At 45.8% G+C, this 27,823-nt stretch overlaps 1 protein-coding gene across 1 annotated transcript; it reads left to right on the top strand.

Moving 5' to 3' along the window:
- The first annotated feature begins 5,863 nt into the window (after window positions 1–5,863).
- Window positions 5,864–27,696, top strand: UBE2R2 (ubiquitin conjugating enzyme E2 R2). The gene is made up of 5 exons (XM_075269757.1): window positions 5,864–6,978; window positions 22,463–22,549; window positions 22,764–22,861; window positions 23,646–23,780; window positions 26,254–27,696. Exons 1-5 carry the CDS (start codon window positions 6,802–6,804, stop codon window positions 26,471–26,473), a joined length of 717 nt encoding a protein of 238 aa, XP_075125858.1. The 5' UTR covers window positions 5,864–6,801; the 3' UTR covers window positions 26,474–27,696.
- The last annotated feature ends 127 nt before the right edge of the window (window positions 27,697–27,823 follow it).

Here is a 27,823-nt window from a genome sequence, read left to right as displayed (position 1 = left end):
CCGGGTGCCCGCACCCCCAGACAGGGAAGCTGCGCGCCGCCCGGTGCGCGCAGGAGCCCGGGCGGCACGCGATACTGAGCGGGCGACCCCCCGCGCCGGAGCCCTGCTCCGGCTACTGGGAGCCGCATCAGGGGACAGCCGCACGGGAGGCCTCGCCGTCCTGCTAGGCCGGGTAGAGGCCTCACGCTGCGGCATCGGTGGAGCGGGAGGCAGGCTGGAGCCGCCGCTCGCAGTGAGCAGCGTCTCCAACCACGCCGTCCCCTCGTCCCTTACCCGCTGTTGCAGCAGCTCCATGAGCTACTGTTGACGAGCTGTCGGGTCCATCGGCGCTGCAGGAAAACACGTCCTGCTCCGACGCTGGCGGGGATCCGAAAGGAAGTCCCCGCCCAGCGCCGGAAGTTACATTGGATGCGTAACCCCGCCTCCTCCGAAAACCCCGCCCCGGTCAGCAACAGCCGCCGGGAGGGGAAAAGAGAGGAGGGAGGGGGAGCCACACGCCCGGTCAAGACCCGGACAGCTTAGGCAGCCGTCCGGGTCACAGGACATGGGGACAGCAGGCAGGAGGTGGATGTTCTTGGTCACTGTTAAAATAAATTATAAAGGGGGGCACTAATGAAGAACTAAGCGATACTAAGGAGCATACTGAGAAGGCACACTAATGCCTCATTAGTACCCCTGCACAGTATTATTGCCACATTAATGCACATCCACGCACAGTATAATTCCATGTTAATCACCCCTGCACAGTATAATGCCACGTTAAGGCCCCTGCACAGTATAATGCCACGTTAAGGCCCCTGCAACGTATAATGACATATTTAATGGCTCCCGTACCGTATAATGCCATGTTATTTGCTCCGCATACAGTGTAATGCATGTTAGCTCCCCCACACACATACAGTATAATGCCACATTGGTCACCCCCTGCCTAATCCTAATTTTTATTGTCTAACCCTGGGGTATGTTTTGTAGTCAGATGCGTCTTTTTATCTGAAAAATACCATAAATATTGGATGTGGTCAGTTCAAACCTTTACTTGATGGCGGACCCCACTTAACAGACCTTCACAAGCACTGGCAGCCCATCATGTCTCAGGGACCATCATGGTAAAATCTGAGAACACTTGTGGTTTTGGAGTAGTCATTTGTTTAAAAAAAGCCTACTGATGACTGATGCATTTTCGCATTAGTTTTGGCATCATTTGTAATGACTAAGGGACAAAAACTGGCACTGATACAGTTGGAGAACATATAAAGTTACGCTGGGTTCACACCAGCGTTCGGGTCTCCATATCAGACAGTGTCCAGACATGAGCGCCGGTGAGCATTTTATGCTCTCTGCGGTGAAACCGTTTTTTTTTTAAACTGGACACAAAGTCCTTCATGTCCGACTCTGTGTCCAGTTAAAAAAAAAAACAGTTTCGCCGCGGAACGCATAAAACGCTCACCAGCGCTCACAGCCGGACACTTTTCAAACCCTTTCAAATGAATGGGTTTGAAAAATGCCTGCAGGTTTCCGTCTCCTGCCTCTGTTTTGTGCAGGAAACGGAAACCTGCAGAACGGAGTCCCGGGCGCAGATGTGAACGAGCCCTTAGTCTGAAATGGCATTATATCATGTGGGGTAAAGTGGGAGCGGTAACAGAGAGGGGTTCGCTTTAGGGATTCTAATTACGGTACGGAAGGGTTTACAATAGGAATCGCATACCTCCCAACTTTTGAAGAGCAGAAAGAGGGACAAAATGTGCGGCGTGCGCACCGTTGCAAGTTTTAGCTCCGCCCACTTATGTTGACTCCGCCCATTCTCATTCATTTTTCATGTGCTCCCACACAGTATAATCCTCCTAGAGTCACCCGTAAATTATATTCCCCCCTCCATCTCTGTCCCCAGTTTCATGTCCCCCCTCCATCACTGCCCCCAGTAACATGTCACCTCCATCTCTGCTCCCAGTTTCATGTCACCCTTCCATCAGCCCCCAGTTTCATGTCCCCCCATCTCTTCCCCCAGTTTCATATCCCCCCTCCATCTCTGTCCCCAGTATCATGTCCCTCCATCTCTGCCCCCAGTTTCATGTCTCTCTCCCATCTCTGTCCCCAGTATCATGTCCCCCCTCCATCTCTGTCCACAATTTCATGTCCCCCCTCCATCTCTGTCCCCAGTATCATGTCCCCCCATCTCTGCCCTCAATTTCATGTCCCCCCACAGTTTCACAGTTTCATGCCATTCTCCCCCCCACTTCATCTGCCCCAGTGTCATGTCTCCCAATCTCTGCCCCCAGTTTCATAGGCCCCCTTCATTATGTTCCACCTTAATGTTTAACAGAAAAAAACCCACTTATACTCAACCTTCCAACGCTCCCCCGCCACTCTCTCCGCAGTCTCACTCACTCACAGAGTTGTAGTAGCGATGTGACATCATCACACTACGCCTACACATGCAGAAGCTGGAGCGCAGCGTTAAAGCAGGAACTGAGTTGTGACAGCTCCTGCTTTAATCGCCTATGTAATCAACTCATTGGCGTCCTTGAGTTGAAACCGGGACATGCCGACCAGGACAGCGGGACAGAACACCAAATCCATGAATGTCCCACGAAATCCAGGACGGTTGGGAGGTATGGAATTGTGATAGGCTTGTCTGAAAAGATGTGTCTTTAGTTTGCGCTTGAAGCTGTAGAAATTGGGAGCTAATCTGATTGTCCAGGGTAAAGCATTCCAATACTGAAGCAAAATCCCAGTCAAATCTTTGAGCACCACTGCAGCAGCCATAACTGCCACTACTAAGGCTGGTCTTACACAGCTGTAATGTAATTCCGCAAATGGTTCGCAATTGAGGGCTTTCAATTGCGGACCATTTGCGGACACATTCATACCTCCCAACTTTTGAAGAACCGGAAGAGGGACAAAATGTGCGGCGCGCGTAGCGCGCTGCGGCAAATTTAGCCCCACCCACTTTTGTGTTGACTCCGCCCACTCGTTAATTTTTCATGTGCCCGCACACAGTATAATCCTCCTACAGTCACCCGTAAATTATATGTCCCCCCTCTATCTCTCCCCCAGTTTCATATACACCCTTCATCTGCCCCCAGTTTAATGTCCCTCTTCCATCTCTGCCCCCAGATTCATGTCCCTCCATCTCTGCCCCCAGATTCATGTCCTCTCCATCTCTGCCCCCAGATTCATGTCCCCTCCATCTCAGCCCCCAGATTCATGTCCCACATCTCTGCCCCCAGATTCATGTCCCCTCCATCTCTGCCCCCAGATTCATGTCCTCTCCATCTCTGCCCCCAGATTCATGTCCCCTCCATCTCTGCCCCCAGATTCATGTCCCCTCCATCTCTGCCCCCAGATTCATGTCCCTCCATCTCTGCCCCCAGATTCATGTCCCCTCCATCTCTGCCCCCAGATTCATGTCCCACATCTCTGCCCCCAGATTCATGTCCCTCCATCTCTGCCCCCAGATTCATGTCCCCTCCATCTCTGCCCCCAGATTCATGTCCTCTCCATCTCTGCCCCCAGATTCCTGTCCCTCCATCTCTGCCACCAGATTCATGTCCCCCATCTCTGCCCTCAGATTCATGTCCTCTCCATCTCTGCCCCCAGATTCATGTCCCCCATCTCTGCCCCAATGTCATGCCGTCCTCTCCTTCATCTGCCCCCAGATTCACGTTCCACCTCCACATTAAACTTACCTTCTCCTCCGCTCCCTCGCCGCCTCTCTCGCTGACACATGCGGCTGAAGGAAGGAGCTGACACAGGTCAGCTCCTCGCTTCGCCGCTGCCCGCCTCTCTCCCTGACACACGCGGCTGAAGCTGCTCGCGTGCTCGCTTCGCCGCTGTGTCTCTCTCTCTCGCTGACACATGCGGCTGAAGCGAGGAGCTGACCTGTGTCAGCTCCTCGCTTCGCTGCTGCCGCTGGCTCCTGGCGTGTACATCGCGTCTACAAGCCAGGAGCCGGCGGCAGCAGCGAAGCGAGGAGCTGACACAGGTCAGCTCCTTGCTTCAGCCGCATGTGTCAGCGAGAGAGAGAGGCAGCGGCAAAGCGAGCACGCGAGCAGCTTCAGCCGCGTGTGTCAGGGAGAGAGGCGGGCAGCGGGGAAGCGAGGAGCTGACCTGTGTCAGCTCCTTCCTTCAGCCGAATGTGTGTTCAACTCAGATCTGCGTCCTCTGGACGCAGATCTGAGTTGAAATCGGGACATACCTCCCTCCAACCGGGATCGCGGGACATGTCACCCAAATCGGGACTGTCCCGCGGAAATCGGGACGGTTGGGAGGTATGCACATTATACTCAATGCGGCCTCTTACACCACCGGATACACAACCGTGGTCCGCAATTTATACAACATGTCCGTAATGGCCGTGAATTGCGGCACTGCACGGACTCGCCTATAGAACTCTATGGGTGAGTGCGGCAGGACACGGACATCTTTGGAGTCTATGTTGCCGATCAGCAACTAGTGTTGCTGATCGTCAACTTGCAGACCATACACTCAATACGGTCGTGTAAGACCAACCTTAAAGGTAAGATGAGTTGTGCATTGCCCAGCACGAAAACAAGTAGGGAAGTAGCTTATATACATTCTTAAAGGGGTTTTCTAGACCTAGAGTGACAGGATAGCCCGGGCCCCATACAGATCAGCTGTTCTAGCATTTAAGTGCTGTGACTGCCAGTTCTACCTGCAAAAAATTCAGCAGTGCTCAATCTTTTTGTGACTAGTCAGAGCAGCAGCACACTCAGGGTCACAAAGTGATTCAATGCACTTACATTAGTGAAGAAGTTGCGGGGACACATGGTGATCTTTGCAACAGATGTCCCAGCCAAAGTCACCGTGTAGCCCTAGCCTTAAAAGTGACAGCTACACGTCTTCCTTATCACTGTGCCATCCTTAAGTAGGGCCCGATATGAAGGCTCAAGGACCAAATTCAGAACTGACCCTCTTATTACAGGGATTGATGAGTGGCGGACCACCAAGATTGATGGTGCTCAATCGCTCTTCCTGTCATTCTCTATTAGGTTAGGGTTACACAGCAATTTTGGCCACAACTGTCGCCACTTGACTAAAGATTGCTGTGCCGCTCTGCGACTCCTCCATATCTCATTGTTCGACTTTTTTTGTGACGGTCGCAATGTGGCTCCACTCACCAATATGTGTGAGGGAGTCACAGGGCGACATGGAAATCTTTCAGTCATGTGACAGGAGTCATAGCCTTAGCCTTATAGTCTACAAGGTATAGAGGGTCCCAAGTGGTGGCTGACCAGCATAAAAAATGGTGGCATGTGGGGCAACATGGTGACTTAGTGGTTAGCACTGCAGCCTTGCTGTGCTGGAGTCCTGGGTTCGAATCCTGCCAGGAACAACACCTGCAAGGAGTTTGCGTGGATTTCCTCCCATTCTACAAAGGCATACTGATAGGAAAAATACAATAAAAAATGTACATCGTGATCCCTATATGGGGTGCACGATCTACATAACAAAAATGGTGGCATGGCAATGAGGCGGCCATCTTTGTGCCCCCAATACTCCCTATAAGAGGGTACATGATGGTCACCATGAGGTAGGAGTTATTATATATAAGTTATGATATAATTATATAACACATTTTATTATTATTATTATTATTTCAGATGTTGAGGGTAGCAGCAGATTATTTGGGAGGGGCATATACTTCTGTATACACACAGGACATTGCCCTGGCAGGATGTGATACAGAACAGGACAGTCGGTGCTCGGTGACGTCACAGTCCTGACACATTATAATCATCAGTGTGTCATCAGAACGTCCAGTGACTCAGGCCCGCCCCCTCGCGTCCCGCCCCTTATCCTTCCTTTCGGGGCGGGGCCGTGACGTCACCTCACCCCGTGACGTCACAAAAGGAACTAGCAGCGCCTCGCTTAGCGCTACAGCTGGGAGCCCGGAGAGTGAGCGACACCCGGACGCCTGACCCGCGCGCTGGAGCTCCGTCACCCCGACCCCACACATCTGCAGGAGGAAGGGGGACACCGCCGAGGCCTCATCCGTCCTCCCCGCTCCCGACACCGGTCGGCCGCTCACTCCAGGCCGGGGATTACAGTAAGGCCTCTTCATCCAAAACACATAGAGAAGCCGCCCAATCCGGGCCCAGGGGCCACATCACAGACACTGGGGGCCCCATAGATCCAGACTGAAGCTTGTAAAGCGTGGGGGCCCCTGAGTGTAGCCTGAGGGTCCCACAAGGGGATAAGACTGTGGCTGCTGGCCCCTAATCATCTCCCACCTACAGGAGGGTGGGCCCAAGAGCTGACACTCACTGGAGACAAAGGAGCCTTGTAATCCTATAACAGCCCTCCCCTACATAAGGGTGGGCCCAGGAGCTGACACTTGCTGGAAACAAAGGACCTACATATTCCTATAGACTCCCCTTCTGTATATAAGGGTGGGCTCAAGAGCTGACATTTGCTGGTAACAAAGAACCTCCCGTCTCAATATCGCCCCCTAAAGGTGGGCCCCGAGAGCTGACATCTGCTGGTGTCAAAGAACCTTCTTTTTCTATACCCCCCCCCAAAAGTGGGCTCAAGAGCTGACATTCGCTGGTAACAAAGAACCTTCTCTCTCGATATCGCCCCCTAAAGGTGGGCCTGTGAGCTGACACTCGTCCTGGCTGTACCTGCTTTAAACTTACAACGTTGCTCCAAGAGCTGACACTCACTGCGGATACAGACCCACAATACGACCTCTATAGCTTGTCCTGTGAGCTGACACTCAGTAAGGACGAGGGACTGTAAGTTGCGGACTGGTTGGCGGTTTTGTTTTGTTTTTTCTCCGCCATGGCTCAGCAACAGATGACCAGCTCACAGAAGGCGCTGATGCTCGAGCTCAAGTCGCTGCAGGAGGAGCCGGTGGAAGGTTTCCGTATTACCCTGGTGGATGAAAGTGACCTATACAATTGGGAAGTGGCCATCTTTGGGCCTCCCAATACCCTCTATGAGGGGGGATACTTTAAGGTGGGTATGGTCCTGAGCACTGCTGAGCATGTCCTGGTGATGACCACTGTTCTGTCTATAGCACTAACCTATACCATAGTGGTTTCTGGGAGACCCCTAGTCAGTGTTGTGTCATATACTTGTAGCGGTTCTTCTCGTGTCACATGAGATCGGAACGGGATGTCAGCAAGGTTCACGGTTAAAGGGATTTGACACTTCTCAAAAATTAGGCAAAGGCAGGGAATGTCCTAAAGTGTAATAAGAAATCTTATTCGCCGGTAACGTCCAGCGCCGACACACTGGTGGTCTCTTTCTGGTGCTGCATTGATGACATCACCAACTACCCCGTGTGACTGCTGCAGCCTCACGAGAGGTAGTCGGAGTCGTCATTAGTACGGAAACACCATTGGGCTGGTTATGTCTTCACGTCCTGCCACCAAGGTTGTCCGGCCGCGTGGTCGTTTGGGTTCTGCACTGGCACGAGGATTGATTATAGCGAAAATACACGCAGGATAAACATTGTTTTATTTATCATATATTATAATTTAAAATAAATCTTATTATATAAAAATTTTAGAATTTATTTAGGTCTATAGTCTTGGTATTAAAGCGAACCTTTCACACTGAATACGCCGTCCGATCTGGACGGTGGGAGGTTATAGAGCAGGAAGAGCATTTGAAGGGATTAACCAATTTCTCAGATTGATACGCAAGGACCGGGGACCCCTGCCGATCTCCTGTATCGAGCTATGCTGCCCGCTCGCTGTATATACTGTAGGAAACTGTATATACTACCGCTCTGCCCCATAGACGTCAATAGGCCATCAAACTTAGAACCAGATAACCCCTTGGAATTTTTTTTTTTTTTTTTTCTCTGCAGATTTTGCTGCATTTTTTGTTTCTGAGCCAAAGTTAGTATTGGATTGAGCAGAAGGTAGAAGTATAAGAACTTTCTATATGTCTTCCATTCATTTCTGGCTTTGCCTTTAAAAGGGGAAAAAAAGCAGCAAAATCTGCAACAAAAAATCCAGCCTAAATCTCTTCCTACAAGCTATATAACTTATAACCTATTCACCCCTGCCCTTTCTAAGCCCTGGAGTCTAATAGGTTGGTCCTAATCGATGATTGACAGCCCTGTATATAGAGATGGCTGCGAGTCACAGACTAGGACCGCCCACTGGACACCTAAGCTCTGAAATCTCTGCTTTCTATCAGTAGGTTACAAGTTATACAGAATCTTCTCCCACGACCCTGTATGTCTGTGCGCCTGCCCTATAATATGTGACCTACAGATAGGATATCCTGTACAATCTGACTGGCTCTCCTTAGTGTCCTAATGAGCGAGATCCATATGATAATAAGGCCAAAATTTTGGGACTGATCGCAACCAGGCTGACCTGACCTTGCTGTATGTTTGACTTAAAATGATGTGCCCTGACCTGACTCAGATAATGCTGTATATACAGGACAGTAGACCCGTGGTCAGGCTGGAGTTCACCGCATTGTATATCATTCTGATGTAGTGAGTTTGGTTAGGCCCTAGGAAGGACGGCAGTCCGTGTGATGGCTGCATTACCCAGACCACACTTGGCAGTCTTGAGTTTACCCCTACGTGGGCACTTCATAGGTCTTTACCAGTGCCGCCATTATTCCCAGTAACATCTATCACCTGGCACCTCGTGGTAGGTCTGCTAGGAGTTGTATATAGAGCTGCTTTCCCCGCTATACACTCCAGTAGCCAACTCTGTGGACGGCACAAATGGCAGTGCTGACATCTGTTTGCCTAGTTCTGAGGGTTGGCACGTACTGGCATGGAGGGGTTTGTTTTCTAGGTTGGATTTGTCTGCTGCGCACACACGAGGAGGAGGCGATTGCGACATCACTGCTAAAACTTGTTACAGGAGTCTGTGTTATTTATATGAAGTGCATATTTCTCTACGTATATATTGTGACGTCCCATCATCCCGGGGTAATTCGAGGTCGCTGGGTTAAGTAATGTCATCTCTGTAGAAATGATTACACCAACAAGCATAGGAATGTATACTAGTGGGGCAACACGGTGGCTTAGTGGTTAGCACTGCAGCCTTGCAGCGCTGGAGTCCTGGGTTCGAATCCTGCCAGGAACAACATCTTCAAGGAGTTTGTATGTTCTCCCTGTGTTTGTGTGGATTTCCTCCCATTGTAATGATGGGAGAAAAAATATGTACAATGTAAGGCCTATATGGGGCTCCCAATCTACAAAAAAAAAAGAATGTATACTAGTGGCGCTGCTGTTTACTTAGCCTGACACCGGTTGCCGCCATAATCCAGTGGATCTTAAAGGGGTTTCCTGATACTGATGACTTGTATCCAAAGGATAGGACAAGGATTGGTGGAGTTCAGACACCTGACACCCCTGCTTTTTTTAGGAGGGCGCTTCTCTGACCAGTGACTTCACATTTGGTGCTCAGTCCCATTCCAGTTAAGGGACTGAACTGCAATACCAAGCACAGTCATTATACAATGTAAAGCGATGTGCTTGGTAACTAGTCAGCTGATTGGTTGAGGGGTGGGTGATGGACCCCCCCACACACACACACACACACACACACACACACCACCAATCTGATATTCATGCCCTGTTCTAAGGATTGGTCATCAGTATCCTATCGCGTAAGAGTGGGACTACATCGAAACTTCTGGCCACACAACCTTATAGGAGTTTTCTGGGCTTATTAAAGATTGGTGGGCCCTGATCCTAAAGGATAGGTCATCTGTTGATAAGGCTGAAAAAACCCTTTTAAGATCACAAGTCATGTGCTGCCAGTTGCGATCCCACAGAAATCCAGCAGCGGTAGATTGTGCCTAATATAACCACAATCCAGCAATGTGACACCGAACTCGTCTCATGGTAGAAGGTAAGTCGGGGAAAGGAGTGCCCTCGACACCAGGATATCCATATAGGCAAGGCGTTGTTCTAAGTCTGACTGCCCCTTGGTGTTGGGCAAATCTTACACTTGGCACGGTTGTACCGCTTTGTCGGAAGCATACATGTGTATGGGGTGGTCGGCAGTACTGTCAGTTTGAGGAATGGGGACTAGCAATTGCCTAGCACAGAGTCAAAGGATTGAGCACGGTTACTACATGCAATATTCAGAAAGCAAGGCAAGAGAATAAGTTTTATATTGAGTTCTATATGTGCTGCAGATCTGTATCCAGGTCCCCTCTGTCTGGTGTATGTGTTGCACGGTAGGTAGAACTCGCTTTACATGTAGGGACAGGCTACAGACTTGTGCACACAGCAGATGTTCTGTCCTGGGGCTCACAACTCCTGCTGCTGATATATGGGGCTATATAGTGCCCGACAGCTCATCTTCTCTGCTGACAGGTTTAGGGGAGAAACTTAGTGTTATAGGCGCCAAGGAAGGGTGCTGGATGGTAGTCTAGTAACATACGGGGCGCTAGTGTATTCAAGGCCCTCAACTTTAGGATAGGTGATCACCGGCATCCCCACTGGTCACCAGAATGGCGGTCCTGTATCACACTTAGCGTGTGGGATTGATAAAGAAAGCCGAGCGCTAACCTACCTCATTCATTGTTACTGTGGGGCAACCACTTTAAGGGGTGCGTGATGTTACCACAAATTTACATATGCTTTAGGGGAATCTTTATAGTAATGGTGGCTAATAGTTTGTGAAGGTGAGGAAGACCCCACAGCCAAGTCACCCTATCTGGACCCCACACTTATAGTGGCCTCATTCATTTCTAATTCTGGGTGAAGACCATTAAAATGATCCATAAGGTGTATTTATATGCCGCTGGTGTCGGGGATCACTGCAGTCCTGGAATACTACTTATGGATGGGGATGATCAAATCTGTAGGTCCTGGGCAAATGGTAGGCGGTGGATTGAAAAGGAAGGGGAAAAAAATCTAATAAGAAAAAAGATATATATTTATAGTGTGTATCTAAATAAAATATATATATATATATATTTTTTTAATATAAAGATATATATTTTTTTTTTAATTTTTTTTTTTTTAATAATTATGTTGGGATGTGTGTCTATGGATACACACTACTTACTGTTGTGTCAAGTATAGCCAGGCAGACTGATTCTTATATCCCTGAAGATGACTTCTGCTGCATAGAGTGCAGCAAAGGGGGCACATATGGAAATGTAACCTATACACCCTTGCCTGTCCTCAAGCCTCTGTCCTGCGATGACATCTGTATGGGTGGTGTGAGGCTCGCTCTGTTGCAGTCTGTCCTCTGCTATACACAGCGTACGGTATCTCTTTCCATCCACTGCAGCACATGTACAGGACTAGTCGTGCTCAGATACTGTAATCTCAATCTGCAGATTGGCTCTGCTCATCTGCCGGTGTGTGACAAGGCTCCTTTTTGTACAGGCAGCCCTGTCACTTTAAATGGGGAGCCGGTGCAGGGCCCCGCTGGCACATGCTCTGCTCTTAATAGATACCTACATCTTATGTCACCGAAGACGTCATTTCTGTTTCCAGTTAGTTTTAGGGAGACGAAAACCTTTATATTTTTTTTTTTCATGATTAAAAAAACTCTCGGTAATAGAAACTTTCCTGTCTGGGGGTGCACCAAGAAGGTGGCTCAACTTCTTCTGCCTGTTCCCCACTTACTCACCTCTGTTGCAAAGTGGGGACTGTCTTGCACCTGTCGGGGAATGTCTTAAGACTGGTGTAAGAATAAATTCCCCGCTGTGTTTCCAACTTGTCGTCTTGTTCTCTGGATCTAGCCTGCAAGTATAAAGTTCATTCGGGCTGTTCTTAATGGGTTTTCAGGGTCATGTATACATATTATGTATACATACCCGATAACATTTCGGACCCCTTTAGTAAGGGTTAATGTGGATTTGCATACCTTAAATTGTCAATGGATTTGGTGGAAATCTGCACATTGGAACCCCAGAAGAGAGGTCCCATCTTTGACCCCAACCCTAAGTGTTCTTACCCAATCGGGTGTCGGGGATTGTAATCTTTACGTACTTAGTATCAGTATGTCTACGCTCATGTCCGTGTTTAGTAACCACGTGGTACAGCAGATTTGATGGCGTCTTCTTTGACGCATGAGTCAGTGACGGGCTACGTCTGGCGAAGCAAGACCTGCATGTTCATCTGGAATGGCTGGTTTCCTCCTCCTCTGTCCTGTAGTGATCCTCGGCGTGCTGGAGCATGCACTGCTCCGAGTCCTTAACAAGCCCCCACTAGGCGTAAGCCCCCACCCTGAGACATACTCTTCAGTTTCTGGGGCACAGAGGGTAAATCACAGTATGAATGAGTTATTGACATCTGGGAAAGCTGGGTGGTCACCGCTCTGCAATAGTCCAGGGCCGCTGTTGTTATCCGGCCACTCTGATTCCATGGCCAGGTCTGGAGATGTCTCTGATCCCAGCCATTGCCGCTGATGCCTGAGCCACAGTCTATCCCTATTGGCCATGTACATGGACCTGGGAAAGCTGGGTAACCATAAACATCACCATTAGTTTGAGTCGATCTCCATCTTTCCCAGACCTCGGGTGACATTCCTTTTAGAAGCTGGCAGCCATCTCGCTTGTTACCCAGCTTTCCCGGAAAGCTTTTTTGTTTAAGGACAAGCTCTGTAATGGAGCCTGTCCGATAGTGGAGGTGTAATTGTAGATAAAAGGGACAGATGAGTGGTGAAAGACAAGTGTGAACTGTGCCAGAGGTCAACGCTCTCTGATGTGGGTCATCAGATGAACTAATTTATTAAGGATTCCTGTATAAACCTATGGTAGATGGAGAGTATAGTCTGTATATAGCTGTGATCCTAGGTCATGTGACCCTGTATCGCTTGTCTCTTTCCCCGTGTGCCCTGTTGATAACCGGTTATCATGGCTGCATGTTTACTGTGACTCGTCACCCTGTTTACCTTGGGTTTTCACATTCCTTGGCAGGGGCCCTTTGTGGGTCACCTGATGAGAGGTCATTCTCCAAAATGAGAAGGAAGACTTGATGCAACAAATTATTTTTAATGTGTCATTACTTGAGAAACCTCAGCTGCACCCCTCCTAGCCCATAAAGGCGAGTTCACATGTGGCAGGTTTGTTGCAGAAATCCCTGCAATGAATGAGTGAGACTTCTACCAATTCCATCAGTCCCCTCTTCCCAGTCACATACATGGACTTTCAAATGCTAAAATGTCTTCAGCAAATCTGTCACATGCACGTGTACCCTTAGGTACGAGGCCCCACATTGCGGAAACAGTCGTGTTTTTTTTTTTTTTTTTGTTTTGTTTTTGTTTTTTTGCTTATCCAATTTGTAACTGGCTACAGCCGTAAAGTGGTGGCCCGGAAGATGTTGTGTATGTGGGCAATGTGCGCATGCTCCTGCAAATACAGTGTAGTTGCTGTGGCTGGCCCAGCGGTGTTGTGGATCTCGATTGCGCTGGTGTTCGGCAAAGATGCTGGGTCCGGAGCGTGGAAGAGGTAGCCCGCTGGAGTAACCTTAAGGTGAGCGGGGAAGTATGAAAGTAAATGTTATTGCCTGGGGTTAGGGGCTAGCCCAGAATGCAGCAATAGGGAATTTGTGGCTTTCTATGCTAAGAACTGTGTGGGATTGCAGACCTGCTGCTATGAGTTCTGGTTTTCTGTGGCTCCTGGCAAGAACGTATGTCCGTGATTGTGCTGAAAAGTAGCCTATCTTTCAATCCTGCCTATGAACTATGTTTGTGGAAAATCTCACGCGAATCGGTTGAGCGGTTTTTGCGTGATTGAGGAACAAACATCCAAACACACTAATATATATATAGCCTTAGTTTCTGAGCCCAACAGCTGTTTTACTACTCTCCATAATTATTGCTGAATACAAAATTGAAGCATTAGTCCGTACACAGAGTGACTAGGAGACAGTACTATCTGTGCCTATATCATTTGCAGGAAAGGACAGAGGCAGTAATATCTGTGCCCACATTTACAGGGAGGTAGGAAAAGGTAATATGTCTACATTGTTTATAGGGAAGAAGTTCTATCTGTGCCTATATTTACAGGAAGACAGCAATATCTGTGCCTATGTCTACAGTGAGGGTCGAGGAGGACTTAATATTTACCTACACTGAACAGTATAGGACAGGGAGACAGTAATAACTTTACCTATATCTTACTAGAAGGGTTAGACAGTAATATTTCCCTACATTGTACAGGGAGGCAGCAATATCTGTGCCAATGTTCTTTACTGGAAAGGACGGGGAGGCAGCAATATCTGTGCTTACATCACAACTCCCATTCACATATATATTAGTCACGACACAGTGATGTTTGGACAACTGAACGCCTTCTCCGTTGTCTTGTAGCTCTAAGCATGGTTGTTTGGCTCCTTTCCCACGTGTGACCCCTGCCTTAAGTTACTTTATGTAGTGGTGTTATGATGTTGATTTGTCCGCAGCCATGTTTGTGTCATGTCAGGGCTGCACGTCTGCTGACCTAGTTCTGTCATTACCGCATAGTTTCCGCTTTTTGTTTTTCTGAGATATATATAATTTTATTTATTTATTTTTTTTAATCTAAGACGTTAATTGTCTGAGGAATTACTCCAAGGAGTGACAGGTTGAGATGGATGAGACGGGCGGGTCTGTCAGTAACGTTTTAGCAAGTTTCGGTCTTCAGCAATGCTCCTTGTAGGTAGTGTGAGTCACGTATTAGTAACTATGGCCTTGTTTATCAACCAACCTATTGCAATGCAGATATACATAATTTTTTTTTTTTTTTTCTTTCTGTCATTGCTCACTATTTGCTATATATTAATCTATATCACCAACATAGGGAAGGGGCGGGAAGACAAAGGAAAGGAACCATATACTCGTATACGTCACCAGTTTCTTTGCCGAGGTCACTGACTGGTCTCGGTCACATGCGACAGGTGAAGACACGGCGTGCACTGGACATTGGTGGTGGGCTCCGGAGCACCAGGGTTAGGAGAGTATGATAGAGATATATATATATATATATATATATATATATATATATATATATATATATATATATATATATATATATATATATATATATATATATATATCTATTTTTATTTTTTTTTGGTTCACCTTCCCTAGCCTCCTCCCTGAGTCCTGAGATTCATGGACAGCCCCTTTTTAATAATAGCAGTCTTCATAAATGTGCTGAATATCTGTACACCTTCATACGTCAGCAGTAGTAGGAGTCGTCATCGGTTTCGGTATTTAATTCCGCCTGGCACTACTGTGTTTTGATACTCCGCAGTGCCGTCAGATGCTTCACATAGGCTGTAATCTTGGGGGGGGGGGGGGGGGGGCGCTCTCCAGTCATTTAGTGTTATTCCTTCCACCCATCTTTGTTTATGAGCTTATTATGTTATATTATCTCACAGTACCAGAGGAAGGTGCGGCAGTCTGTCTTGGCTCCGTAATATACTTGTCACTTTTTTTTTTTTTTTAATGGGTTCTTTCAGTAAGGACAACGTCCTCTTCTCTAGTAGTGAAGTTTCTTCTGCCGCTCATATGGCCAAGCTGCAGCCAAATAAATGGGGCTGAGCTGCATCTTGGCCATTTGACCAGAAGATGTGATGGCACTTCCGGAGAAGAAGTGCAGCTCTTTTTGAAAGAAAGCAGCCATATTTTCTTATCCTGAAAAGCCCATTTAATGGAACCCTAGACCCTTCCCCTTCAACCCCCTGACACAGTATAAAGAATAAATATTAAAGGGATCAACCTTCCCACTCCTTTTTCTCAAGGCCTCCCGGTTAATGGAGACTATTGATGAGCGAGTAGTATTCGATCCAATACCTCCCCGCCATAGGTATGCGTGTAAGTGGCTGAACACCAAGGGGTTAAGCGCATCGTATATTCCTGCTTTAACCCCTTGGTATTCGGCTGCTTACATGCATACCTATGGCGGGGAGGTACTCGATCGAATACTACTCGCTCATCTCTAATGAAGACCCAGTTCTTGGTATTGCAGCTCAGACACATTCTCTTAAATGAGGGACCATGTGGTCTATTGATTGTGATGACCCAAGTCCAGAAAACTCCTTAAGGCCGGGGCCCCACATGGCGTAAATGCTGTGATTTTACTGCAGCAGAAGCACCACAGAAAAAAAATCACAGCCTTTTGCTGCCAGAGCAAAATGGATGGATTTCTAGCGAATCCCATGCCCACTTTGCGGTAAAAACTGCACTGCGGACACGCGGTTTTGGAAATCGCAGCATATCAGTTATATCTATGGAAGTGTTGGTGGTTTCCCCATTAGTATAATTGACGCAGAAAGTCTGCAGAGAAAACCTCAGTGAAATTTGTCTAAAGTGCTGTGGCAAGAACCGCGATGCGCTGCTGCTGTGGTTTTTCCCGCAGCTTTTTTTTTTTTTGGCGGGGGACACACACACACCATGTAGGGTGTTTTCATTAGACACCTCTCCCCTTTCCAGTGGATAGGTTATGTGTCACATCGCACTTAAATAGGTATGCCGCACTTACTCCCCTCCGCAAAAAATTCACTCCTGGCTTTGGCACAAAAAAATGCAACAGAGAACACAAACCGCTTTTTATGCAATATGTGATCTGTGCAAGGATGTGATCTGTGGGGGTCTGATACCCCAGTCCCGGCACAGATGAGCTGCGCCAGAGGCTGCTAGTGAATGTGGAGCACGTGTATCACTGCAAGTAATAGGATTGGTGCATCAGTCCGTCCACCGCATAGCTACAGTCTGTGGAGAGATCATCAATCCAGGGCCAGAAATCCCCTTCAGTGAGCTTTGAGAGGTCCAAAGTCTTGCAGCCATTACTACTTGTAAAGATTTGGCGAACGGTGTAGGGCTGGGAAATTATTTGCAAAAATCTGAAACCAACCATGAAACCGGATAACCAACGTGATTTGTGCACGGCGACTATTTTGGTTTGGTCATTACAGAATTCGCAAAGCTTTTACCCCGCAGTTTCATTTGGACTGAATATGTCTGACCTGGAATAGGTCTTGTGCTATAGGGTCTCTCTAGACCCCAGAGTATAATTAGCGGTGGCGCAGTCCTCCTCTTCAGTCTGCTGGTGTGGTGACACAGTCGCTAGTGTTACCTATGTGACTGGTCCTCAGCGGTCCCAGAGGGGGGAGGTGAGTGACACTGTACTTGTCTGCTCATCTCCCATGTGCCTCCGCCAATTATACCTTGATTAGACCATGACACTCTGCCGTCACTTATGACCATGTCAGCCAATTGCTCGCATGCTGCTGCTGTCACCACTCCAGCTCTCTTAGGCCTGGTTCCCCTCTGTGTTCGGTTTCCGTTTGGGAAGTCTGCTTGGGGACTCCCTGAACGGAAACCTAATCCGCATAAAAAAGCAGTTGCGTAAGGAAACACGTGGACCCCTTAGACTATAATGGGGTCTGTGTGGTTTCTGCTGCTTGCCAGACTTTTCTCTCCACATAATTCATGCAGATAGGGGAACAGAATGGCCTGAACACAGATGTGAGCTTGGCCTAAGCCCTGACCAGCGAGGGAGCAGAGAACTCTGGGTTGGGGGCAGCAGATGATTTTAAAAAGTGGTGAGTAGTGTTTCATGTTGTCCCCCTTCAGCGTCTTAATAAACTTAAACTTCCTGTTCTGTAGAGATCACTTTTCATTACAGGCAGGATTGCTATGGCAGAACAAATCAGTTTAAATGGCAGTTTGCTCATGCGCCTCTGGGTACTAGAGAAGGGTCTCGACCCAAAATAGCAAAAGAGGATAAGATAATCCTTTAATAGTCCCACCGTGGGGAAATTTCAGCATGTTACAGCAGCATAGTAATACAGGTACAGGATAATACACAGTAATATACACTCACCGGCCACTTTATTAGGTACACCATGCTAGTAACGGGTTGGACCCCCTTTTGCCTTCAGAACTGCCTCAATTCTTCGTGGCATAGATTCAACAAGGTGCTGGAAGCATTCCTCAGAGATTCTGGTCCATATTGACATGATGGCATCACACAGTTGCTGCAGATTTGTCGGCTGCACATCCATGATGCAAATCTCCCGTTCCACCACATCCCAAAGATGCTCTATTGGATTGAGATCTGGTGACTGTGGAGGCCATTGGAGTACAGTGAACTCATTGTCATGTTCAAGAAACCAGTCTGAGATGATTCCAGCTTTATGACATGGCGCATTATCCTGCTGAAAGTAGCCATCAGATGTTGGGTACATTGTGGTCATAAAGGGATGGACATGGTCAGCAACAATACTCAGGTAGGCTTTGGCGTTGCAACGATGCTCAATTGGTACCAAGGGGCCCAAAGAGTGCCAAGAAAATATTCCCCACACCATGACACCACCACCACCAGCCTGAACCGTTGATACAAGGCAGGATGGATCCATGCTTTCATGTTGTTGACGCCAAATTCTGACCCTACCATCCGAATGTCGCAGCAGAAATCGAGACTCATCAGACCAGGCAACGTTTTTCCAATCTTCAATTGTCCAATTTCGATGAGCTTGTGCAAATTGTAGCCTCAGTTTCCTGTTCTTAGCTGAAAGGAGTGGCACCCGGTGTGGTCTTCTGCTGCTGTAGCCCATCTGCCTCAAAGTTCGACGTACTGTGCGTTCAGAGATGCTCTTCTGGCTACCTTGGTTGTAACGGGTGGCTATTTGAGTCACTGTTGCCTTTCTATCAGCTCGAACCAGTCTGGCCATTCTCCTCTGGCATCAACCACGCATTTCCGCCCACAGAACTGCCGCTCACTGGATGTTTTTTCTTTTTCGGACCATTCTCTGTAAACCCTAGAGATGGTTGTGCGTGAAAATCCCAGTAGATCAGCAGTTTCTGAAATACTCAGACCAGCCCTTCTGGCACCAACAACCATGCCACGTTCAAAGGCACTCAAATCACCTTTTTTCCCCATACTGATGCTCGGTTTGAACTGCAGGAGATTGTCTTGACCATGTCTACATGCCTAAATGCACTGAGTTGCCGCCATGTGATTGGCTGATTAGAAATTAAGTGTTAACGAGCAGTTGGACAGGTGTACCTAATAAAGTGGCCGGTGAGTGTATTACAGATGTAGACACACATAAGCTGAGAAGAGAAGATATACTAGGAGTCCACAGTGGCTAAGGAACAGAAGAAGAAAGAAGGAAAACTTCAGGATCACTTAGTTCTCTGTGCGGAGTGAACCAAAGTTATATGATAAAATTATAATTTGTCTTGCAAATAACAGTCAAAAATATCGTTTTTGCGTCACCATGTGTTTTGGGGGGCGGGGGGTGTTTCATTCAGAAGTTATTCGTCAACAGTTAGGCCACAAAAGTGTCGTCCTATAGGCCGGCAGACTCTACAGCAGGTCCTAGAGGAGGTATAGGGATATCAGAGACTGGTGTAAGATCCGCTGGTCTTCAGGAATCATCCTATTCCCCATGACTTTTGGTGATCACAACCTTCATCATATCGGAGTCCTAGGTGCTAATGTGTAGCGCTTTCCTGCTGTACATTGGTGTTCAGGACTCTCGGCAGTCATATCTGATGAAGGTCCTAATGACTGAAACACTTCTGCATTGCCTGTGATCGTTGGCCTATCTCTAGTGCTTCATAGGTAACAACTTGTAATGGGTGGTGGTCATGGCTCACCCCCTCCCTGCACAAAGATGGGATTTCAATCTTTTGCTTATTTTCGGCACAGTGACCTGCAGCACAGCCTCATCCATGTTTGCTCTACACAGCAGGTGTGGGCAGCGTCGCTTTGGTGTTGGTGATCTTTCATTTTTGGGGATTGGTCGAGGTCCCAGCAGTAAGGCCACTGATTTTCTATTACTTATGATGTATCCTAGAAATAGACAATCGCTTCCTATAGTCACAAGACCCTCCCCCAAAGCCTGCTAGTGGCTAGAATAGGATGGCTATCCATGGGAAAGTTGGATTTACAGTTTGGATCTGGAATGTAAGCTCTTAGGGCAAGACTAAAAATAGGTTGGTGGTTTTCTTTAAGTCTATATAATGTCCTCCTCTGTGGCCCTGAGTGTTTTCGGCCTATAGAGCCGCCGGGGTCTGTGCCTCCGGCCCCTATGTGTTGATGCTGATGTGCCTGTGTGGCCTTGGCTCTGGCCTTGTAAAGTTGGACTTGAGTCGCCATGTGCTGACAGGGCTGCAAGCAATAAATAGCCTGGCGCGCCTGGCAGGGCGCCCATTAGAGTCATCAGCCTGTACTGCGGCCGGCGGCCACTCCAACCCAGGATTAACCCCTGTCCTGCTGTCCTCCAGCACCAAGCATAGGGATTGCCGTCCTGTTTATATTGTTGGGTTATAAAGGGAACTTGTCCCCGGTCTGTCTTATTTGCAGTGGGGATGGTGACCGAGCTGTATGTGCTCTCAGATTTACCCGTTACAGTTGCTGCTTCGTTTATGGCAACGTGTCTAGTGTCTGTTTCCTCCTTCATGCATTTTCCATGACCATTTGGTCAGTTGTTTGCTCACCATGTTACATGGAGAAGGGAGTCTTGTATAGGTTTGTGCTGCCCTGATAGGATAAGATGTAAGCACTTGGGGTTGCAACCAGGACTTTTCTCTCTGCATTTTTCAAGTGGACCCTATTATAGTCTCTCGGGTGTGTGGGTTTCCGGTTTTTGGGTGCCCAAGGGGATCCGAAGAATGGACCTTATGCTAGGTTCACACCTGAATGCAGGTGTGAACCTAGCATAAGTCTATTCTTCATACTGATGATCGATCAACAGGAATAGACCATCACTCCGTAGGGGTCAGACAACCGGACCCCACACAGATCTGCTGTTGTAGCAGCCTCCGGGTGTCAGAAGCTGCTAGTGGATGGGGAGCGTGTGCAGCACCACTCCTATATAAGTAATAGTGGGGCTTCTGGGAAACTGCAGCGTTCCTCCTATTACTTGCATCAGATGGGTCATCAGTATGGAAAATCAATTTGGGGCTGGAAAGAAACTTTTAAACTGCACGAGCCTGTACACGGAGAGCAGAAAGATGCACCAGGTCTGTAAGGAGTTGTTACTTGACAGTCTAACCATCTCTCCTTGGGCAGAATAGTGTCGGCTGTCCATTGGAGGACCAGAACAACGGACAGGAGGAAAGCTAAAATAGGGTTTATATATGGGCACCATTGATTTGAGGCGGACACTGACTGTCCTCGATGGAGACTCCATGAATGTGACCTAACCAGTGTCCTGTGTGTGTGCATTGCTGGAGTATGAATTTCAGTGCAGGGGGAGCAAGGAGGGAAATGACAGGAGAAAGGAGCATTTTTCTTTTAATAAAAGGGAGTCGGTCAAAATCCTCTACCAAACACTGTTGTCTAAGGGTGCATTCACACTACATATACGGTAGCTTATTCTGAACGTAAAACACGTTCAGAATAAGCGGCGTATAAAGCAGCTCCATTCATTTCTATGGGAGCCGGCATACGAGCGCTCCCCATAGAAATGAATGGGCTGCTTTTTTCACTACGAGCGCTCCCATTGAAGTGAATGGAAAGTGCCGGCTAGCTCTGCTCATTCCGAGCCGTACACGTATACTCAGTGTGAAGGCTCCGCTGCAGTTCCATAGGAATGAATGGAAGCAGCCGGCACACAGCCTTAACCCCCTGCGCGCCGGCTGCCTCCATTCATTCGAATGGAAGGCTAATCTAAACATCTCTAGCAGCTACTTACCTCTAGAGATGGCTGTTCCGGTGCCCTCCTTCTTCTTGCCTCGCTGACGCTCCATGCTGCAGTCTTCTTGCCCCGCCTCCCAGGTTAGTGTTTAAAGAGCTAGGTAGGCGGGGCTTGTGGCTTAGGAGAGTGTGGGCGGGTACAGGGCGGGGAGACGTGACGTCTCCCCTCCCAGTACCCGCCCACACTCTCCTAACCTGGCAGCGAAGGGAGAAGAGCAGAGGCAGCGAGGCAAAGAAGAAGGAAGGCACCGGGCACTGGACCAGCCATCTCTGGAGGTAAGTGGACACCAGGGTGGACTAAGTAGCCAGAGGATTAAAAAAAATCCTCTGCCTACTTTAGTGATTCACTACACAGCGTGGATTCTAACAATTGTTAGATTCCTTGCTGTATAGTGAATAGGATTGCTTTTAAAATCCGATCTCTGATTTAATAAAAAAAAATCCCATTGACTTGCATTGGGATCGGAATTGGGATCGAGATTGGGTTCGAATGAAAAATGATCGGAAATCGGATTTTAAAATCGATCCTGAAAAGTCAAGATCGGCTCAACCCTAGTCATAACTGTCTGTAGGCAAATCGGGCTCCGCCCCCAGTGCACTTGCAGGCTGGTTAGCAGTTCCTGTGCGATAGGTCATCAGCTTATGGCCACAAAGGTATATTTAAAGGGGGCCTTCACGGCACGATCCCTGATTTGGGAGGGATTTCCCTGACGGGCTCCCTTATATTGCCGCCATCTTTATTTTTACTTGATTATAATAGTTTTCTCTGTTGCTGACACTGTAGATATTTACTGTTGTAATATATTTTTATGTCATACGCCTTGCTATGTCCTAACCAGCCTTGTCTCTTCTATTGCAGGCTCATATAAAATTCCCCATAGACTATCCTTATTCTCCTCCTACTTTCCGTTTCCTGACGAAGATGTGGCATCCTAATATATACGAGGTAAGACCCGTACCCCATATTCTACAGCCTCTCCATCGCCCCCTTGTACAGTCCTGCGCTCTCTTTCCGAGTCTCTCAGCAAATACCTGTGCGTATTCCTAGGTGCCCCAAAAATAGGACTCTGTGGTATCTTTGTCTGTTCCAAAAATATATTGCTAATATTAAATGTCCAGGAATCCAAGAGGGCCCGAAGTAACTCTGTTGTGTTTCTTAGAATGGTGACGTCTGCATCTCCATCCTTCACCCGCCTGTAGATGACCCACAGAGTGGAGAGCTGCCTTCAGAGAGGTGGAACCCCACCCAAAACGTCAGGTATGTACATAGGTGACTACTGTGATCTGCCCGCTATAGGGGCCCCTGCATGAATACATTTAATGCCTGTGGTGATCAGAGTATAAGATATGACAGATCTCTACATCTGCCCCAGTCATCAGTATAAGGTGTGCAGATATCTTTTTGTTGCAACATTTCCAAGTTTTGCAACAAATCTTTTGCTTGTGTATGTGCCCTAAAGGTGACTAATATTGTACTGGAGGATGGAATGAACATTCCCCACAAGAACAGCGCCTCTTCTATCTGTGGGCTGTGTCTGGTATTACAGTTTATACCCATTGCATTAATATTTGCACATGGGTAAGAGGTGCTGCTCCAGAGGGGACGTTGGTGGAAGCGGTTAAGCCACTGCCGTTTGCTACCCCCATACCTCTGCGGCCCCATTCATTGAGTCCAGTGAGCATGGGCCGCAAAATGGCCAGGAATAGGACTTGTCCTGAGTTTTGCTCACTGCTTCATATACCAGACCATGAAAATAAACTGGCAAAAACACACCGGACTAGCCTCCTCACGGGATTAGGCCAAAAGACAGACAGCGCTCGCCCAAAACGTTGATTGAAACCTTTTTTATTGTATACACACAACGCATTTCTGGCTAGGAAGCCCTTTTTCAAGAGACTCGTTCTGCAGAAGGACTGGAACGTGCTGGAAGGACACTGGAGCATTGGGGACTGATATTTATACACTTGATGGCTATATTCACACTGAGCTGCTTTGTCTCCTCCTGCATCCAATCCTTCATCCCATTGTATCTCTTCCTCAGGACTATCTTGCTTAGTGTGATCTCACTGCTGAATGAACCGAACACCTTCTCCCCGGCCAACGTAGACGCTTCTGTAATGTTCAGGAAATGGAGGGACAGTAAAGGAAAAGACAAGGAGTATGCTGAAATCATTAGGTGAGTTATACTACTGCATATAGTAAGAAGGATGTCCCCCCTATCATCTCTACAGAATATCCCTATACATTCTTGTACATAGGAGCAGTATTATAGTAGTTATATTCTTGTACATAGGGACAGTATTATAGTAGTTATATTCTTGTATATAGGAGGCAGTATTATAGTAGTTATATTCTTGTACATAGGAGCAGTATTATAGTAGTTATATTCTTGTACATAGGGGCAGTATTATAGTAGTTATATTCTTGTATATAGGAGGCAGTATTATAGTAGTTATATTCTTGTACATAGGGGCAGTATTATAGTAGTTATATTCTTGTATATAGGAGGCAGTATTATAGTAGTTATATTCTTGTACATAGGAGCAGTATTATAGTAGTTATATTCTTGTATATAGGAGGCAGTATTATAGTAGTTATATTCTTGTACATAGGGACAGTATTATAGTAGTTATATTCTTGTACATAGGAGCAGTATTATAGTAGTTATATTGTTATACACAGGAGCAGTATTATAGTAGTTATATTCTTGTACATAGGAGCAGTATTATAGTAGTTATATTCTTGTATATATAGGAGGCAGTATTATAGTAGTTATATTCTTGTACATAGGAGTAGTATTATAGTAGTTAAATTCTTGTACATAGGGACAGTATTATAGTAGTTATATTCTTGTACATAGGGACAGTATTATAGTAGTTATATTCTTGTACATAGGGACAGTATTATAGTAGTTATATTCTTGTACATAGGAGCAGTATTATAGTAGTTATATTGTTATACACAGGAGCAGTATTATAGTAGTTATATTCTTGTACATAGGGGCAGTATTATAGTAGTTATATTCTTGTACATAGGGGCAGTATTATAGTAGTTATATTCTTGTACATAGGGGCAGTATTATAGTAGTTATATTCTTGTACATAGGAGCAGTATTATAGTAGTTATATTCTTGTACATAGGAGTAGTATTATAGTAGTTAAATTCTTGTACATAGGGACAGTATTATAGTAGTTATATTCTTGTACATAGGGACAGTATTATAGTAGTTATATTCTTGTACATAGGGACAGTATTATAGTAGTTATATTCTTGTACATAGGAGCAGTATTATAGTAGTTATATTCTTGTACATAGGGACAGTATTATAGTAGTTATATTCTTGTACATAGGAGCAGTATTATAGTAGTTATATTCTTGTACATAGGGACAGTATTATAGTAGTTATATTCTTGTATATAGGAGGCAGTATTATAGTAGTTATATTCTTGTACATAGGAGCAGTATTATAGTAGTTATATTCTTGTACATAGGGGCAGTATTATAGTAGTTATATTCTTGTATATAGGAGGCAGTATTATAGTAGTTATATTCTTGTACATAGGGGCAGTATTATAGTAGTTATATTCTTGTATATAGGAGGCAGTATTATAGTAGTTATATTCTTGTACATAGGAGCAGTATTATAGTAGTTATATTCTTGTATATAGGAGGCAGTATTATAGTAGTTATATTCTTGTACATAGGGACAGTATTATAGTAGTTATATTCTTGTACATAGGAGCAGTATTATAGTAGTTATATTGTTATACACAGGAGCAGTATTATAGTAGTTATATTCTTGTACATAGGAGCAGTATTATAGTAGTTATATTCTTGTATATATAGGAGGCAGTATTATAGTAGTTATATTCTTGTACATAGGAGTAGTATTATAGTAGTTAAATTCTTGTACATAGGGACAGTATTATAGTAGTTATATTCTTGTACATAGGGACAGTATTATAGTAGTTATATTCTTGTACATAGGGACAGTATTATAGTAGTTATATTCTTGTACATAGGAGCAGTATTATAGTAGTTATATTGTTATACACAGGAGCAGTATTATAGTAGTTATATTCTTGTACATAGGGGCAGTATTATAGTAGTTATATTCTTGTACATAGGGGCAGTATTATAGTAGTTATATTCTTGTACATAGGGGCAGTATTATAGTAGTTATATTCTTGTACATAGGAGCAGTATTATAGTAGTTATATTCTTGTACATAGGAGTAGTATTATAGTAGTTAAATTCTTGTACATAGGGACAGTATTATAGTAGTTATATTCTTGTACATAGGGACAGTATTATAGTAGTTATATTCTTGTACATAGGGACAGTATTATAGTAGTTATATTCTTGTACATAGGAGCAGTATTATAGTAGTTATATTCTTGTACATAGGGACAGTATTATAGTAGTTATATTCTTGTACATAGGAGCAGTATTATAGTAGTTATATTCTTGTACATAGGAGGCAGTATTATAGTCGTTACATTCTTGTACATGGGGGAACAGCAGTGCCGAACAGCTGATTCATGCTGGCTCACCACAGATCAGATATTGATGTCCATAAAAGCCCATTTTACACTAATAGTCTCATTCTACCTGACATCTTCCATTTATAGTTTGTCTTCTCTCTGCAGAAAACAAGTATCGGCGACTAAAGCGGAAGCGGAGAAAGACGGTGTTAAAGTCCCCACCACCTTGGCAGAATACTGCATTAAAACCAAAGTGCCTTCTAGTGATAACAGCTCAGACTTGCTTTATGACGACTTGTATGATGACGACATAGACGATGAAGATGAGGAAGAGGAGGATGCCGACTGTTACGATGACGATGACTCCGGGAATGAGGAGTCGTGACGCTCTCACCCACGTGTGTTTGTTCTCTTTCCTTTCTCACGGCCTGACCCTTAGACCTTCCTGCGCTCTGTTCCTTGGCCTCTCCTGCTGCCCCTCCTCCCTTGCTGACTCAGGCCACAAATGGAGTAGTGTTGGCCTGGCAGGCGTCCTGCTGGGCTCGAGTTATAAGAAATAAAGAGACCAGTCTTCTGCAGTATAGCGCAGTTGCACACTTGGATTTTTTTTTTTTTTTTTCCTTGCTCCATTTCTATGGACCTTTTAAGGAGATTAAAAGGGATGGGAAAACTGGCACCTCACAGAATTTCTGAAATTCTCGCTGCCGACCTGCAAGCATCGGCGCAAAACTATTCTTTTACTTTTTAATTTCCTAGAAATCACTTCTCTCTTTCCCGCTCCTGTTTATATACCTTTAAGCGATATTTGAAAAAATTTCAAAAAGGAAAAAGCAAAAAAAATACACAAAAACAAAATGAAAAATTGCAAAAAGAAAAAAAAGTAAAAAAAAAAAAATCAAAAACACTTGAACTGACAGTCTGACTCGTTTGGTTCACGTTTTCAACCCGCGTGGATGTTTTCAGCCAGAGAAATGTCCCTTTTCTGCTAATCCCCTTCGTCCTTAGGGCCTCTGGTTTTGTTTTTTGGGTTATAACTTTTATTTTTTTTCCCAGTTATTTTGTAGCTTTTTATCCTCCTCCCATACAACAGACTGGAGTGTTGGCTTCAGGTTCATGCCAAGGTGTCTAGCTCCAGCGATCATGTGTTTTTCCATGTTATGTTATCTCAGCCAGACCACCACCCCCTCCCTCCACAACGCCCCGACTCGACCTCAAGAAAAAAATCTAATAAAAATCTGTGATAAGGCTGCATTTCCAACATGGCGGCTCTGCAGAGCCGGAGCACGCTCACTACGACTAGTACTACTGCTGCTGCTGCTGTTTGTGCTGATGGCTTTTTGTGATGTCATTAAAGGTTTGAAAAAAAAAAAATATATATAGATATATATACTGTATATATAAAGCTATAAGAAGCAGAGTATAGAACAGAAGATGCATTTTGGTTTGCGGCACAATTTTCCAGCACCGTGTTGTTGCTACATCCTTTAGACTACCAAGGAGATGTCTGTGTGTAAAAGGTCATGGCTTTGCAAATGGTTTTTCTTTTATTTTGGTTCATATTGACATTTTTTTAGATTTTTTTTTTTTTTTTTTTAATTTTTTTTTTTTCTCCCCAATATATATATATATATATATATATATATATATATATATATATATATATATATATATATATATATATATATATATATATATATATATATATATATATAATTTTGTTTTTTCCTTCGTATCA

Source organism: Leptodactylus fuscus, chromosome 1 (assembly GCF_031893055.1).
Source record: "Leptodactylus fuscus isolate aLepFus1 chromosome 1, aLepFus1.hap2, whole genome shotgun sequence".
Taxonomy (NCBI): Eukaryota; Metazoa; Chordata; class Amphibia; order Anura; family Leptodactylidae; genus Leptodactylus; species Leptodactylus fuscus.
Note: the sequence above shows the minus strand (reverse complement) of the source record. Positions and strands in the feature narration are given on the sequence as shown.

Coding starts and splice junctions, on each gene's coding strand:
- UBE2R2 (XM_075269757.1), top strand. CDS start 6,802: ATGGCTCAGCAACAGATGACCAGCTCACAGAAGGCGCTGATGCTCGAG. Junction 6,979..22,462: donor ATGAGGGGGGATACTTTAAG/GTGGGTATGGTC, acceptor CTTCTATTGCAG/GCTCATATAAAATTCCCCAT. Junction 22,862..23,645: donor AACCCCACCCAAAACGTCAG/GTATGTACATAG, acceptor TCTCTTCCTCAG/GACTATCTTGCTTAGTGTGA.